This window comes from Anabrus simplex, chromosome 2 (assembly GCF_040414725.1).
Source record: "Anabrus simplex isolate iqAnaSimp1 chromosome 2, ASM4041472v1, whole genome shotgun sequence".
NCBI lineage: Eukaryota > Metazoa > Arthropoda > Insecta > Orthoptera > Tettigoniidae > Anabrus > Anabrus simplex.
Window position 1 is genome coordinate 193,758,318 of NC_090266.1, and position 17,960 is coordinate 193,776,277.

A 17,960-nucleotide genomic window follows, 5' to 3' on the forward strand; every position below is an offset into this window, starting at 1 on the left:
ATGATTACAACTATCGTAAAAGTGGACCAAAATATCGGCACTAATAACATCAGTGATCCTACTACTCCATGATTTGTTAGAAAATAGTTTAAACTATAGGTAACAGACTCCGCAAAATGCTGAAACCTAAGCCAGTACGTAAAAACGGAGGCCCGTCGGCAACCGCTGGTCGCTGTACTACGGAGATCTCCGGGGCTATTATTTTTATACTTCACTCCCTTTCCATCCCCGCCCAAAGGAGTGCTATGAGCGTTTTACACAACAGTTTATTATTTCCAGATAGTAAGTCATATGTGTATCACTTTTGGTTGGCAGCTATGTCCAAACGTACATGCATAATCTAGCTGTTGTAGAATCCTGGAGCTGACGTTGCCATGGTTCATTACTTTATCCGATTCCTAGAGCAGGGGTAGTGTGGTGCCAATATCTCCGTAACGGCTGGTTTTAGGCTCTTAAAACATGGTTTTCGGGCCCGTAGGGCTTACCGAGTTTTGTTCTTTGCGTCAAGAGGATTAAAATGAGCTTTGTCTCGTCCTTATACGACAAATTCGATATTTTGCCTATATTAGCCTATTATTTTTATATCTCTCCCCCGTGCCCCCCACCACGAATTGTTTTGAAAATAAAATACAGCCCATGTTACTCGCTGGCAATGTAGATTTCTATAGGTGAAGTAATTTTTAATATCAGTTCAGTAGTTTTTGACTCTATTCGTTACACACAAACAAATTTTTCCTCTTTATAATATTAGTATAGATAAAAGATTAATTTTATTCATTTTATAGTTTTTCCCCATACATTTAAGGGCATTTTATTAATCATTTTCAGTGATCTTTTCGGTCACCTACGGTATATCCTCCCCTTAATTATAACTATCACTTACGTGAGATTCTGTAAATAGTCTACATTAGTTGGTTAGTAAATACATAATGCAATCTTAGTGTTGTTTCATACCTCACTGTCAAGGCCGAGCACAAAGAGCATGAGGAAGAAGAGCACAGACCAGAGTTGCGGTACAGGGAGACGCTGGAGTGCCTCAGGATAGGCGACGAAGGCGAGTCCTGGTCCCTCCTTCACTACCTGGTGGATGGGGACCCTGAGATCATGAGCCATGGCTCCCAGGATGGAAAAGGTCACCATGCCCGAAATGATACTGGTAACGGTGTCCAAAACACTGACCACCAATGCATCCCTGAAAACCCCATGGGATCATTAATTTTTTCAAACCAGATATGAACAGAAAATCCAATTCTAAGGACTATAAATTAAAAAGTAGAAATAACTACATTTTCGTACTGTATTCACATGGAGAGAAACATTTATTTACACAAAATAAATTTGCAATTGCCGTTGCTAAAAAAATTCTATGAAAACCAATTTCTGCTGTACTTTCTGTTGAAAAATGACAAAATTAAAGAATATTATTATATTATTAGCTTTACGGTCCGCCTCTGTGGTGTAGTGGTTAGCGTGATTAGCTGCCACCCCCGGAGGTCCGGGTTCGATTCCCGGCTCTGCCACGAAATTTGAAAAGTGGTACGAGGGCTGGAACGGGGTCCACTCAGCCTCGGGAGGTCAACTGAGTAGAGGTGGGTTTGATTCCCACCTCAGCCATCCTCCAAGTGGTTTTTCGTGGTCTCCCATTTCTCCTCCAGGCAAATACCGGGATGGTACCTCACTTAAGGTCACGGCCGCTTCCTTCCCTCTTCCTTGCCTGTCCCATCCAATCTTCCCATCCCTCCACAAGGCCCCTCTTCAGCAGAGCAGGTGAGGCCGCCTGGGCGAGGTACTGGTCATTCTCCCCAGTTGTATCCCCCGACCCAAAGTCTGAAGCTCCAGGACACTGCCCTTGAGGCGGTAGAGGTGGGATCCTTCGCTGAGTCCGAGGGAAAAGCCAACCCTGGAGGATAAACAGATAAACGGTTTTCGTAGACGCCAAGGTGCCGGAATAGTCCCGCAGGAGTTTATTTTCGTGCCAGTAAATATACCGGGACGAGGCTGACGTATTTGAGCACCTTCAAATACCCGGACTGATCCGTGGTCACAACTGAGCCAGGATCGAACTTGCCAGGTTGGGGTCAGAAGTCCAGCGCCTCAACCGTCTGAGCTACTCACCCCGGCAGTTAAAGAACGCACTATGCACTGTTTAAAGAATTAAGCATTTTAATGTAAATTTGATCTCTTATTTCGTTTTCAATTATTATTATTATTATTATTATTATTATTATTATTATTATTATTATTATTATTATTATTATTATTATTATTATTATTATTATTTAATTCGTTTACCGCCCAGGGTTGGTTTTTCACTCGGACTCAGCGAGGGATCCTACCTTTACCGCCTCAAGGGCAGCGTTCTGGAGCGTGAGACACTTGTTCGTCTCTCTTCACTCTTGGGTATAAATTAACACTGAAGTCGGCTGATATGTGGTTTGAAAGGTACACGCACATGCACTGAAAAGCGCCGCACCACTACGGGCAATGCGAGGACACGAATATGCTTTGAACTGAACTTGAATTGGAAATGTCTTCATATTCATTATTCTTCACTTGTTTTCGTTCCAGTCCTAGGCCTAATTTCCAATTGTTCAGAAAGAGGATGATAACCTCGTCTCTCTTCATATATACATGAATAAGCGGTTTGTATTAACTTATTAACCTCCTTCGCATGGTTAACAACTACTTTCGTGGCTTCAGTTTGAACTACCTTTGTGTCCATAATCACATTATTGAAATCAGCTATTTTCGTGAATTCAATAGAAGAAGATCTATTTTAACGTATAATAATAATAATAATAATAATAATAATAATAATAATAATAATAATAATAATAATAGTCCGTCTCTATGATGAAGTGGTTAGTGTGATTAGCTGCCACCCCTGCAGACCCGTTTCGATTCCCTGCTCTGCCACGAAATTTGAAACATGGTACAGGACTGAAACGGGGTCCACTCAACCTCGGGAGGTCAACGGAGTAGAGAGGGTTCGATTTCCACATCAGCAATCCTCAAAGTGGTTTTCCGTGGATTCCCATTTCTCCTCCAGGCAAATGCCGGCATGGTACCTAACTTAAGGCCACGGTCGCTTCCTTCCCTCCTCCCTGCCTATCCTTTCCAATCATTCCATCCACACACAAAGTCCCTGTTTAGCATAGCAGGTGAGGCTTCCAGGGCGAGGTACTGGTCCTCTTCAAAGTCTCATGCTCCAGGACACTGCCCTTGAGTGGTAGAGGTGGAATCTCTCGCTGAGTCCGAGGGATTAACCAACCCTGGAGGGTAAGCGGATTAAGAAACAATTAATAATAATTGTTCCTGGGGTGCACCTTCACCGGCCTGTTAAACTGCGTGTCTTCTATAAGGCCATCTAGGAAATGTACCTTAAACTGATGCAGTACAAAATAGTTTGGTTTTCAATTGGGAGATGTCTCTACCATCGGTCCAAGTGCCCCCTCTGGCTGGATCAACTATAATTAATTCTTAAGGGAAATGTGTATTTTCACAGTTGGCTAACCTTAGCGTTTGAAGATTGTTTTGTTCATGTATCAAAGTTGTCAACACTGCTGGTTCCTTCTCTAACATCAATCAACCTATCAGAACTTTGTAAATATTTTCTCTAGCCGATTAAAATCGGGGGCGTGTACAAGAATTCAGCCTGTCATTAAAGAGTTCTGGAATCTCCCCTTCAAAAATACTATAAGAGCTGGGTGCTTTAGGGCAGTATTGTCTTCTTCTTGCTGCAGGTTATTGAGTGCGGCGTGTTCTAACGGAGACGGAGTCATGGGCGGCGTTCGCAAGGACCAGCAAAGGAAGGTAATGGCAGATGTGATAGCTCCTGCAGATAGCTTGAGGGGAAGGTTTCAACCTCGTTTATTTCATGTAAATTTCTAAATCTGGTGGTTTAAATGTAGAATTTTCTGCCAATCTGAGGACTCTGTTCTATTCTCTACCGGGAAATAGGTAATGTAGGTGAACAAAGAGTGATTACCCTCTGTCGATTCCAATTCAACTTGGTATGGGGTGACTGAAGTTTCTAAACCTTTAAAATTCTTAACTTTCTTTTGGTATTTTATGTTTCTCATTTAGTCATCCCGCTGTAGAATAGGCTTAGCATCTGTATCATTGGGCCATAAGCCCACTTAAGGTTTTAAGTATTTCTAGAACAGGTGCAAGCGTTTCACCTCCTTTGCATTTTGTTTATGGCCCGTTGCAAGAAACCTTTTCTTTTTGCATTAAGGCCATTTGGTATGGGCTCTCTTATTCCTGTAAATTGAGTGTGGTGTGTAGAAATGAGTGTGGTGGGAAGTTCTCTTGAGGGACAGAAAGTTATAAACTGTTGAGCAATAGACAAGCCAAACTGGGGGCTAACTTGTGTAAATTCTTTAAATAAGGACAACCGAGAGGTTGTTCGTGCTCAATTCGAAACTGATGCCTCTGCGATGTTGGACTACGATATAGTTGGAGTGCAGACTCCTGCAAAGGGTATTTTCCTGGAGCTTTCTAGCTCTCATAAAGTTTTGTACCTGCCAAGAACAATTCAGCTATTTTCTGTGTAAATTAGCATTTGTAATTCTCTCAAGTTTTATACCTGATTTCTTGGATTAAGTCATTGTTGTTGAAGCTGACGACCTCAAATTGTCATTGTTATTTCAGCATTTCTATTTGCCAATTTGAAAAAAAAAAGAAATAACATTCAAAAGTTGTTGTCTTAATTTATGCTCTAGTTAATTCCTTGTCCACCCATTCACCCATTGGTTCTTACACCTCTGTGACCCACGAAATTTCCTTAATAATAATAATAATAATAATAATAATAATAATAATAATAATAATAATAATAATAATAATAATAATAACTGTACCGGGAAGTACACCTCAACTCCGCTCATTCAAAAGAAGCGCTTTAAGGAACGCTATCTCTCTAACAAACCGTAAAACACCTACAGCATGAAGTTGGAACATTGACCTGAAGATGTCACCATTGAAGTACTGAGTAATTGTGTTATTATGAAGTTGCCTAAACTGACTGGATTTATTTGCTTTGTGTTTGGTTACTTCAAGAAGTTTGAACTTTCTCCATAGATGTCTCTACAAAACTGAGGTCACACACTCTGGTGCAAAATGGAATAATGTGTTATTGAAAGAAATGTTGTGTTTATAGGTTTTCACAAGTAAATTAACTTTCATTTATTTTTTATATATTTCTAGATTCGCAACACTTCTCTCTCATTCCGCCAGTTGTTTAATCTGACCTATCACTAATTTTCTATAATTATTTTTCAGCCTATCACAGGCTTTTTGTTGGTTTTTGGGTGTAACTTTTGATTTTGCCAATAAAATTGAGAAGGCGTATCCGGATTAGTCCAGTACCCGCTAGAACCGTCCCCTCGAGTATATAAGCTACGGTCTTGCGGGCTACCTTGTCTCATTGATCGTTGTATTTCTGAGCGTGTGGGTTAAGACAGGAGGCGGGGCGCCTCATTCTTCGGCAGGCACAGCAACAGCCCAGGTAATGACCACCAATATTATATCTTTCCAGCTGTCTCCGCAAACTTATCCGAGGGGAAGGTTCGAATTTATAACCATGTAACCAACCTTTTCTAAAATGTAAATTTTCGTTCGGCTAAGGTAAAATTTCATGAAGTCTTTAAATGTAAATCGGGGATAGAGAGTGCGTTACCCTCTCAAGTTCCCCTTCAACTTGGTTTGAGGTGACTACGATTTTGTAACTGTTTTTCTTTCCTGCAATGGATTAAATTAACCTTCATTCAAGTCATCTCAGTAGCTTGGGATTAGCCCCTGTATCATCGGGCCGAGAGCCCCGTTAGGATTTTATACTACATTATCTAGGAGTGCAAATGTACGCCACCATTCAGTTTGTGTTCGGGCCATTAATTTAACCTGTTCTTTTTCCACGAAGGCCCAGTAGGTTGGGTAATAGATGTAAAAGAAATGTTAAATTGTAAATTGTGCCAAGAGAGGACAGAGATCGTAAGGCTTTTTGTAATGTTGCCTTAAGCAGGCTTTTAGAAATTGGTTGATGTTGGAGAGCATGTAAGCTCTTTTCTGAGTTTTCTGTAATAGTGAGGGGTGCCTCTGGATGGCTAGAGATTGTAACTTTTGGAGCAAAGTGCTCTTGAATTTGGAAGATTTCTATCCTTGTCCAAATAATACCACTTTTGAAATTGTAAATGTATAAACTAGGGACTTGAAGCCCAAGATTTTTAAATTCCCTATTCTGGGGTTCTCTGTTTTAATACCCAAATTTGTCATTGTTATTTCACTAAGTTAAAAGTTGTTAAGTTTGTTTTTTGAAAATGAATATAACTTTTATTTAAAGTTTTAAATTAATTTTTGATATTGTAGTTAGACCCATTCAAGCTCACACCTTCTTTCACTTCTCTGCGTTCCACAGATACCCCGGAACAATAACAATAATAATAATAATAATAATAATAATAATACCGGTAATAATAATACTACAAATAATAATGTTACTAGTTTAACGTCCCTCTAACTACTTTTACGGTGTTTGAAATCACCCTAATTAACTGATTGATGTTGCTGATGAATGTTCGCTATTGCAGTGCGTAAGTGGATGGTTTAGCAATACTTTATAAGTAATCATAGTTTCCATTCTATAACAACTGTTTTTAAGGCTTAGCAATGGAAGGAGCGTTCAGCGCACGGCATTCACTAGCTTCCACCCATAGTAAAAACTGGCCTTAGGATAAAATCATTTTTTATTACTGAAACAATAATACATAAATGAGTACATCGCCGAACTGCTATTGTTTATCAATAGTCTCCCCGTTAGACATCTGGCAAGATTGTTATGATTTAAGGTTACACTGATCAGTACGGTCTCTCAACTCAGCAGCATGCTGCATGGTTGACACTTGCCCGCAGCATATCGGGTGAAATCACAGCGACATGTCGTATGCTACCCTTCCGATCAGGCAGAGACGGTGTATGTCCGTGATAGACTCCCCACAACCAGAAGTTACATAGTTTAGTTCGGGGGATCTTGATGGCAACGCATAAGGAAAATGGCCAGACACGACGAGGTCGTTACTGAAGGTTCCTCGCAGCAAATCTTTCATCTGGCGAGTGACATGTGGTGTTTCCTCATCTTGCATGAAAATGACGGTGTGGTCACAGTTGCAAAGCTGGAATCACATGTTGCACAAGGAGGTCCCTATTACGGGTAGATGTCGCTGTACACCAAAAAGGCTTACAAGGGGTCATCTCCTCAAAGAAAAACGGACCAAGAATGAAGGAGGTTGTAAAACCACACCTAACAGTCACGTAAGCTGAATGCAATGGTTGTTCCTGTAACAACCAGGGAACTGACATAGCGCAAATCCACCGGAGGAACATTCTGACGTCAGAGTTACGGGAAATTGCACGTTCTGACTGCTTGGTGATGATGCTTGTTGTTTAAAGGGGCCTAACATCTAGGTCATCGGCCCCTAATGGTACGAAATGTGAACAATTTGAAAGTATAATTTCGTCCACTCACCAGAATTCAAAATGTGATAATGAAGAATGAATTGATGAATATGACTTTAAAATAATCAGCGGATGTTAAAACAATAGTATTACTGACAAGGGATAGCTTCCAAAGCACAATCCTGAATGGGTGATGCTTGTTGTCTAAAGGAGTCAAACATCCTGGTCAGCGGTACTTATACCATGGTATTTCTCATGTTGAGGTACTAATCAAAAGTAGCGAAGACTCACACATTATCGTACTACTCACAAGTATTGTACAGGCAATGCAGACCTATGCTGTTCCTCACCTAGGTCGCCGCCGGTATTCCCGTGGCGTTCTGCACAGTAACCACAGGCAGCGCAGACCCACGGTGTCGCTCATCCAATCAATACTGATCTGCATTTAGGGCAGCCGCCCAGGTGGCAGATTCCCTATCTGTTGCTTTCCTAGCCTTTTCCGAAATGATTTCAAAGAAATTGGAAATTTATTGAACATCTCCCTTGGTAAGTTATTCCAATCCCTAACTCCCCTTCCTATAAATGAATATTTGCCCCAATTTGTCCTCTTGAATTCCAACTTTATCTTCATATTGTGATCTTCCCTACTTTTGTAAACGCCATTCAAACCTATTCGTCTACTAATGTCGTTCCACGCCATCTCTCCGCTGACAGCTCGGAACATACCACTTAGTCGAGCAGCTCTTCTTCTTTCTCTCAATTCTTCCCAACCCAAACATTGCAACATTTTTGTAACGCTACTCTTTGTCGGAAATCACCCAGAACAAATCGAGCTGCTTTTCTTTGGATTTTTTCCAGTTCTTGAATCAGGTAATCCTGGTGAGGGTCCCATACACTGGAATCATACTCTAGTTGGGGTCTTACCAGAGACTTATATGCACTCTCCTTTACATCCTTACTACAACCCCTAAACACCCTCATAACCATGTGCAAAGATCTGTACCCTTTATTTACAATCCCATTTATGTGATTACCCCAGTGAAGATCTTTCCTTGTATTAACACCTAGATACTTACAATGATCCCCAAAAGGAACTTTCACCCCATCAATGCAGTAATTAAAACTGAGAGGACTTTTCCTATTTGTGAAACTCACAACCTGACTTTTAGCCCCGTTTATCAACATACCATTGCCTGCTGTCCATCTCACAACATTTTCGAGGTCACGTTGCAGTTGCTCACAATCTTGTAACTTATTTATCACTCTATAGAGAATAACATCATCCGCAAAAAGCCTTACCTCTGATTCCACTCCTTTATTCATATCATTTATATATATAAGAAAACATAAAGGTCCGATTACACTACCCTGAGGAACTCCCCTCTCAACTATTACAGGGTCAGATAAAGCTTCACTTACTCTAATTCTCTGAGATCTATTTTCTATAGTGGTACTAATCACAGTCAACCACTCTCTGCTGTTACTAATCACAAACCTATTGTATACCTAACATAGTGGTACTATTCGCAAGTAAATGCAACCCATGGTGTTCCCCGCGTGATGGTACTAAATCACAAGTAGTTCCATGGTTCTAATTCAATCATCCCTTGGTCGCCCCTTTTAGTCGCTTGTTACGATAGGTAGAGGATACCGCGCGTGTACATTTCGTCTGCGTTTCCCACCCACAGGGGGTAGAGAGAGAGAGAGAGAGATAAGAAGTGACCCGTCACTTCCAAAAATGAAGTAACGGACGAAGAAAGGCAAGGGTTACGAAGGGCGTGAAAATGAAAGACTCCCTAGGCTTCGAATGCTCTAATACCATCGGTGTCAGAAAAAACAAGAGTTGATTAAGGAAGGTCGGAGAGGATAGACGAAAGTGACGAGCCTGGCACAAGTAAGTGGAAGCAATGCCAGGACTCAGCTAAGGGCCAAGTGGTCGACAACACACGCTCCCAAGTTCAGAGACGTTGGGCCCCTTTTAGTAGCCTCTTACGACAGGCAGGGGATACCGTTGGTGTATTCTTCATCTACGTCCCCTACCCACAGGGGGTCTGCCTGTTGCAGAGCCGTATTTTCACCTGGTGGCAAGGCTTGGAACTAATACTTTTTTTGCTATAATCCTGAGCGCATTGCTTAGATAGTACGCAATTTCAGACTGCTACGATCATTACAGCCCGTGCTGTTACACGCTGAACACCGTCAGTTTAATTGTGGACACCCGGTACATATGGAAATATTACTTTTTTAGTAGCTACGCGGGAGGAATCTAAACAAGAGGGTATGAAATTTGGCGGTCAATTTTGAATTAGAAGACAATGACGATCATAACAGGGGACCATAAAGAACCTTGTCAATCTGAATGTGTGTTCTTTGGCTTACCTGTACACATCATTTCTGAAATCATTGTAGCTGCTGTACATGATGAGGCCACCCATGGAGACGCTTAGTGAGAAGAACATCTGACTTGCTGCAGCCTGCCAAACCTGGAAATATGCGAATATCTTAGTGGACTATATTTAGTTAAAACTGAATTTTTTATTATTCTGCACACAAACAGAAAACACTTTACGAAGTATCAGTCTTAACTGTTAGAAAATAATCAATTAAATATTATTCCAGATAATTTCCATGTGTGTATGAAGTATATCGGCTGTAAATGAAGTTATTCGTGAAATAACTAGTTCCTGATAATTACACGCGTTAGAAATATAACAAAACTGTAGACATATGAGGCAGGAATTTGCAAGATATTTGCTACATGCAAGACTCCTGACAGTTTCATTATCGAGGGAAATGTTCGGTAAATTTCCTAGTTCTTTGGAAACACTTAAGAAAAGGCTAGGTAAACAACTGACAGGGAACCTGCCACCTGGGCGATAGCCACTAAATGCCGATGATTGATTGATTGATTGATTGATTGATTGATTGATTGATTGATTGATTGATTGATTGATTGATTGATTGATTGATTGATTGATTGATTGATTGATTGATTGATTGATTGATTGATTGACTTTCTTACAATTCTTTACGTCGAACCGACACAATTAGGTCTAATGGCGACGATGAAATAGGAAAGGCCTAGGAGTGAAAAGGAAGCAGCCGTGGCCTTAGTTAAGATACAGCCCCAGCATTGCCTGGTGTGAAAATGAGAAACCACGGTAAACCATCTTCAGGGCCGCCGGCAGTGGGGCTTCGAACCGGATGCAAGCTCACAGCTGCGCGCACCTAAACGCACGGCCAATTCGCCGGTGATTGATTGATTGATTGATTGATTGATTGATTGATTGATTGATTGATTGATTGATTGATTGATTGATTGATTGATTGATTGATTGATTGATTGATTGATTGATTGATTGATTGATTGATTGATTGATCGATCGATCGATCGATCTATATGTTACCGTGGACATAATTAGTAAATATTTTGAACATGTTTCTTCCTGCCCTTCCCAACAAAAATGAGTTTTAGAAATTCTACTCTGGGAGTGCTGAATCGTTGCAATATCTCTTTATGATTTCCAATCACTAAATTGCGTGCCAAAATCTAGGATTCAATTCCGTACCTCAAATGGTGTGAGGGAATGTGACGCTACTGATGGTGACTCGTTCGCCGGATGGATACGTTAAGCCCTGAGCAACAGCCTTGAAGCTTTTCGATAAGAGTAGGCTATGTGTCAGCACGAGGTTTCATCTTCTCCCTTCGTACCATCAAATATCACGTCATTTATTTCATCTCAATAACTCCTCTCGTGAGTTTGACGTCAGGAAGGGCATCTGGTCGTAAAACTCGCTACGCAGGTTCAACTCACTTCATAACCGACCCCGTAAAGAAACGGGGACCGAGCAAGTGGCCGTGCGGTTAGGGTCGCGCAGCTGTGAGCTTGCATTCGAGAGATAGTGGGTTCGAACCCCACTGTCGGCAGCCCTGAATATGGTTTTGTGTGGTTTCCCATTTTCATGCGAGGCAAGTGTTGGGGCTGTACAGTAATTAAGGCCACGGTCGCTTTCTTCTCACTCCTAGGCCTTTCCTATCCCATTGTCCCCATAAGACCTATCTGGGTCGGTGCGATTCAAAGCAAAATTGAAAAGAAAAGAAAAAATAAGGAAGAGAAACAGGACAAGTGTTGATCACACAGCACGCAGTCACTTTACACTTTTCTTGGAGGTTGGAGATGAATGTTTTCAGGAAGATTCCGAGGTATTCAGTTGAAATCAAATATACAATCTGTGACAATAAAGTTCGGTGAATAGTCCTGTACTATCAACATAGATGCCCGACTCGTTGGCTGAACGGTCAGCGTACTGGCCTTCGGTTCAGAGGGTCCCGGGTTCGATTCCCGGCCGGGTCGGGGATTTTAACCTTAATTGGTTAATTCCTACGGCACGGGGCTGGGTGTATGTGTTGTCTTCATCACCATTTCATCCTCATCACGACGCGCAGGTCGCCTACGGGAGTCAAATTGAAAGACCTGCACCTGGCAAGCCGAACCCGTCCTGGGATATCCCGGCACTAAAAGCCACACGACATTTCATCAACATAGATGAACAATGCACGACAGTGACCTTACTGTCCTTCGAAATAGTCCCCTCACATAAATATGCACTACTGAGATCGACGATACATGTCCTGCAAACTTTGCAAGAAGGCTTCCTTTGGGATGGTGTTCTAAAGCCTCGTCACGTTTCGTTGGATGTCGGGAATGTGGTCAAATGTATTTCCTTTCAAAGGGAGTTTGATGTGTGACTTTTTGGCTCTGCCTTTTTCCTACGAGGGGATCCCGGAGAACGCCATTCCATGCTTTGCCGTTTCGTTTCAGGGTCGTACAGGAGACACCAGGTTTCATCCTCAATGACAACACAGTTCAAGAAATTTGTTGTCGCATTCGCCGTGCCGTTTCGACAAAATCCTGTGAAGCCTCTAAACGTGCCTGCTTTTGATCGTCAGTCAAGTGATGTGGCACAAGACGAGAACACGTTTTCCTCTTCCCTAACTTCTGGGTAATGATTTGTCGCATGGATTCACGGTTAATCTGCAGTTCATCCGCTATCATGAGCACAGTTAATCGCCGATCGTTCGTGATTAATGTCCTCACCTTCTGAATGTTTTCGTCGCTGACAGCGTACGCCGGTGTTCCGCTACGGGGGTTGTCAGAAACTCTTTCCCGGCCTCCTCGAAAACGGGCGAACCGCTCGTACACACACTTCAAGGCAGTGCTTCACCCTTCATAAACACGTACCAGCATCGCATGGGTTTCTTTCGGTGTCCTGCCAAGCTTAAAACAAAACTGTACATTGATCTCTTGGTCGTTCATGTTCCTGTTCGCAGTTCAGAACCAACGTACTCAACACGCACTATGTCAAAAAGGTCTTACACGGCACACACACGATGCTCAATTGAACAACGTTGGGAGCAGGTGGTCAAAACCTGCTGCTACGCAGGTGCAGCGTTGTGTGTCGCCAGTGTTGCCGGATCGACCGTTCTGGCGCAATTCATCGAACTTTATTGTCACAGGTTGTAGTAAGCGATTTGGCCTTTGCTGACGACTTCGCGTTAACGGAAAACTGTGCTGAAAGCTTGGCATCTAATATCCTGCAGCTACAGCAGGAAAATAACGCACTACGTATGATATGAAAATGGGCCTTCCCAAGAATACGTGATGCCGGTTGGGAAGAAAATGAAGTGAACTGAATATCAGGTAGGGAATGTACTTGGTACGTATGATGAGTAACTCTGAGCACGGTAGTCTAGTGATTGAAATCAAATCATGCGTAGCAAAACCAAGGCAGTAAGCGCCGGAAGGAAATTATTTTTATACCAGTATGTTTTCAGCCCGATTTTTGCTGAACGGGAGTGAAAGCTGGGTGGACTCATGGTATACTATTCAGAAATTGGAACGGGCATGAAAGTAGCGGGAATGATTACCGGTGCAATCAAGTGGAAACAGTGGTAGGAAGACACTCGTTATGAGGAGACAAAGGGTAAGTTAGGAGTGAACTTGATGGATGAAGCTGTGCATATGAACCAGCTTCGGTCGTGAAGTCACGTCATGAGTTTGGAGGAGGTTAGATGGCCGTCGAGTACAATGGACTTGGCTACGGAGGGTAAGAGAAGCAGATGGTCACCAAGGTGACTCAGGTTTTAATGATTTAAAGGTAAGAGGTGTGGAACGAAGCGAGGCCACAGAACTAGTTACAAGTAAAGGATTGTGCGGGCACTACGTTCATTCACACAGGTACGCAGACTGAACACTGAAAGTCATGACAGACAGCAATGAAGCTGTATGTCAAGGAAGGGGTGGATTTGAAATATTCTGCGTACTGGCACTCACACCTTACGTATATTTGTTAAGTTACAGCACTAGCTAGATTAGATCTACGTTGAAACTCGGGAAGATCGGTGTTCCACTGAACGTGAATATTATCATACCACATGGTTGCTGAGATATAATTGTGTTAACTTTACCTGGATATCCAACAGTTTCTTCCAGGATGGTGTGAAGAAGTAGACGATTCCATCAATGGCTCCTTCTTGAAGAAGTCCAGTAACCAGCAGGATTATGAGTATCACATAAGGGAATGTTGCAGCGAAGTATACCACCTGAAACATGGTGACAAAACGTATTACCCTTAACTTGATGTAGAATGAAATAAACCACATATACAGTAGTATCATGAAGGACGTTCATATACCAATACATCCAACCAACTAGATAATTATGAAGTGTTTGGGTTTGGCCAACTAGATTTACCATTGAAACAATAATCGCTACCACCTACATTTATAGTAGAAAATTGTTTGAAACTCAGAAAAATCTGTTGAATGAATGACAACAAGGTCGTCATGTAGATTCAACCTAAGAATTACATCCATATTCAGAAGTTTTGCTTAGCCGGTCGTTCTAGATCATGGGTTCCGAACCTGGGGGTAATTACCCCTGTGGGGGTAAAACAGCTACTCTCCGGGGGGGAGGGGGTAATAATGCTGGTAATTTTTTGGTATGTAGATAATGGAATGACAGACCTTCGCCACGTGGTTTGCGCCCTCTCACGCTGCATGTATACTACACTAGTGACCAAAAGTTAAGCATACGCTACGAGTAAGCAGGGCAACAGGAAATAGACCGCAAATCGCACCACATATGAACCTACGAACCTTACGTGTTCGCTCTGTATAAGAAAGGAGTGTTCCCTGCCTTGACTAGCGGCGTAACCGCAAGGTAAACAGAGCCAGTGCCTGGGCCCCATATTCCCTCAGTCGTGTTTGCCCTGTAATAGTGTGCGGAGTGTAGCCTCATAATGAACGTGACAACATAACGGCACAACGATGCCATTTGGACGCCGTTTTGCAGGGTAGAATACTCGGCCGCCTGGAAGCAGGCCAGACACAAACCGAAGTCGCCGTATCCTTGAATGTGCCACAAAGTCTCATTTCCAGGCTTTGAAGACGACTTCGAGACACAGGAGATGTTAGTCGTGGGCCAGTACCAGGTCGACCAAGGGTAACCACCCCACAGCAGGACCGATATCTGGCCTTAACCGTCCGACGCAATCGGAGTGCACCTGCAAGACAATTGTCGGCGGAGCTTGCAGCCATCTCAGGGGTTGCCGTTTCCCGGCAAACTGTGCACCGGAGGCTCAGAACATCAGGGCTGTTCGCCCGACGTCCAGCGGTGTGCGTCCCGCTCACTCCAGCACAGAGACTGGCCCGTTTACTGTGGAGTCGTCAACATCGAAACCGGACCATGAATGAATGGAGGCATGTGCTCTTCACAGATGAATCCCGCTTCAGTTTGCAGAACGATTCCCGTCGCACATTAATCTGGAGAGAACCGGGTAGCCTCTACAAACACAGAAACATCGTGGAACGGGACCAGTATGGTGGCGGTGGCGTCATGGTGTGGAGCGGCATCATGTTGAATGACCGTACGGACCTACACATCTTCATGGGTGGTCCGAGGAGCACTGTTAACGCTCTGAGATACAGGGATGGGGTACTGAGACCACATGTTTGGCTCTTCAGAGGTGCGGTTGTTCCAGACTTCCTCTTTCTTAATGGACGATAATGCCCGACCGCACCGCGCTTCTCTGGTGGATGAATTTCTGGCTGGGGAAGACATTCATCGCATGGACTGGCCAGCGAGGTCTGCGGATCTGAATCCTATAGAACATGCCTGGGATGCATTGGGGAGGCGAATTGCATCCCCTCAGCCTCCACCAAGGACCCTCCAAGATCTTCGTATTGCCCTTTCGGAGGAATGGGATCGACTGCCACAAGAGCTCGTGGACGTTAGGGGTAACCATACACCCTATTAACAGCACATTTTGTTGTGGAAGACATTGCGAAGTTTTGTTAATGGTTGTCAAAGGTGTACCTTAGCTATCAGAACCTTTCTGAAACTGTTCTTTTGGACAAGTTGTGTGACATATGGTGTGTGATTCAGCTTCCGTTTTTTCAGTAATCCGTCTGACATTCCTATCAGGCGGTATGGGCTCATTTAGTGAATATGCTTAACTTTTGGACACCAGTGTAATGAAAAGCGTGGCGATGCGTGTGTAGGCAGGTAGCCTGTCACTGTGTTCTATTCCTTTCTAGCAGATCTCGCCGCCGTGCCCGCTTTCTTGCATGCGAAGGAGAGGGAAGAGGACGAGTCACTTTGAGTTTACTCGAGCAATAACTCGAATGTTTCGTTTGTTTTGCATTGTACTTACTATCAAGCTGTAAAAGTGTTTATGGAGCAATATTTTCCGGACGTGGACAATCGTTAGTCCAACTCTTGGATATTAATATCATTTTCTACTGATGATGAAATTTATTTTTAAAATGACGATGTGACAGCCAAAGTAGAATTTTTCAGACTACGCGAGGGTAGCACTTTCAAAATTATGACCTCGCTATATTTTGGCGAAAAGTAGCCTAGGTGGTGAATATCCAATTACAGCTGACAGGGCTCAGCTACACGTCACAGATGTGAGAGTGGTTTCTCAACTTTATTAACAGTAAAAACAATGACTAGAAACCGTCTCAATGCGGAATATGACCTGAGATGCGCGTTAAGTGAAACTAAGCCTAACATTAAAAAACTTGCACGTGCAAAACAATTCCAATCTTCATATTAACTGGCATTAATTAATTAATTAAGGATGTACATCGAAATTGTAATTATTTATATTTTTGTTCAATTTAATGACTAATAAAGGCTATTTGTACGCATATGTTGTTTTCCTCGATAACATTTTAAAGGTGGGTGGGTAAAACCAGTTTCCCTTATAGGTCATAGGGATAACAAGACTGGAAAGGTTAGGAACCCCTGGCTAGATGCTGCAGGTATTCTCGTTAGTATCCTCTAACGCTGTACTTATCGTCACTTTATCGTTAGTCTTCTACTCCGAAAATACTGAGTTTGATCCCGACAAAAGCAGCAAGCTTCACGTATTCTACGTTTCATATACTCTTTGAGATTAGGCAGTGTAAACATGAATTTTTGTTCTATGCATCCCCACAAAAATTAGTCCAAGAGTCTAATATGGGATGAGTGAGATCACCATGCGACAAGTCCAGAACGTCCAGTCCAATTACATCTGAATGTCTCGTTTAAAAGTACATGTGTACGCTGGACAAAACGTAGTGGTGCGCCATCCTGCTGACAGCACATTCCGCTTCTCAGACTGAGGGGAATAGGATGTAATTCATGGTTGACAAAATGACTATACGATTCAGCAGTAATTGTGCCTTCAAAGAAGTAAGGATCGACGACAAAGTTATCACTCAAGAATCCCGTACCAATCATTCAGTGACCAACGATGCTGGAAGGCATGTATTTTCATTCATTTGGGTTTTTCAGGTGCCTAATAATGCATATTATTCCTAATAACATTTCCAGAGTTTGAGAATGTTGCATCGTCTGAAAATAATATGTTTGCGAACAATGAGTCATTCTCTGCAACATCGTTATGTAACAACTCTAACCTGGAAATCTCTCTATGTGAGGTCTTTGTAAAAACACATGTGATAAGGATGGTAATGCTGCTGCTGTACTGACGTGCGGCTAATCCCATCATCTTTGGTCAAGTCCCGTTGAATTATATGTGAATTTGGCAAGCATATATATAGCATTTTCTTCATTTACTCTTGCTTTCACCATAAAGTGATTCTTGTTCTTTACATTTAAATACTTATGTAGCCGTGTTTCCAGTCGTTGAACTGACATTTGCATATCATGTCTTTCTTTGAAAACTGCCGATACAATTCGATAATTTCTCCTGCATTCGCCTGGTACTAACATCATATTTAACTCTACATAAAAAATTGCCATATTTCTGAATTTGGAAGAGCCGCCGTTTCTGTACTCAACATAGCGAATTACTTATATTGAGAATGTAAGAGGCTTTAAAATCAGAATACTAATGCCCTTTCGTTCGATAGTTCATTTTCCCTGAAGTTCATGAAATGTATTAACTTAAATTAAACGATGTATAACTGCAAAATAATTCACTTTAGAGAA

At 42.3% G+C, this 17,960-nt stretch overlaps 1 protein-coding gene across 1 annotated transcript in view; it reads right to left on the reverse strand.

Annotated features, from left to right (window-relative positions):
* The window catches only part of LOC136863481 (sodium-dependent proline transporter-like), a 206,613-nt gene that overhangs the window by 83,599 nt on the left and 105,054 nt on the right, over positions 1 to 17,960 (reverse strand). The window contains exons 7-9 of the mRNA XM_068225959.1: positions 13,922 to 14,056; positions 9,832 to 9,935; positions 955 to 1,192 (exon numbers count right to left, since the gene is read on the reverse strand). Coding sequence (XP_068082060.1) covers positions 955 to 1,192; positions 9,832 to 9,935; positions 13,922 to 14,056 — 477 coding nt within the window. The remainder of the gene's footprint in view (positions 1 to 954; positions 1,193 to 9,831; positions 9,936 to 13,921; positions 14,057 to 17,960) is intronic.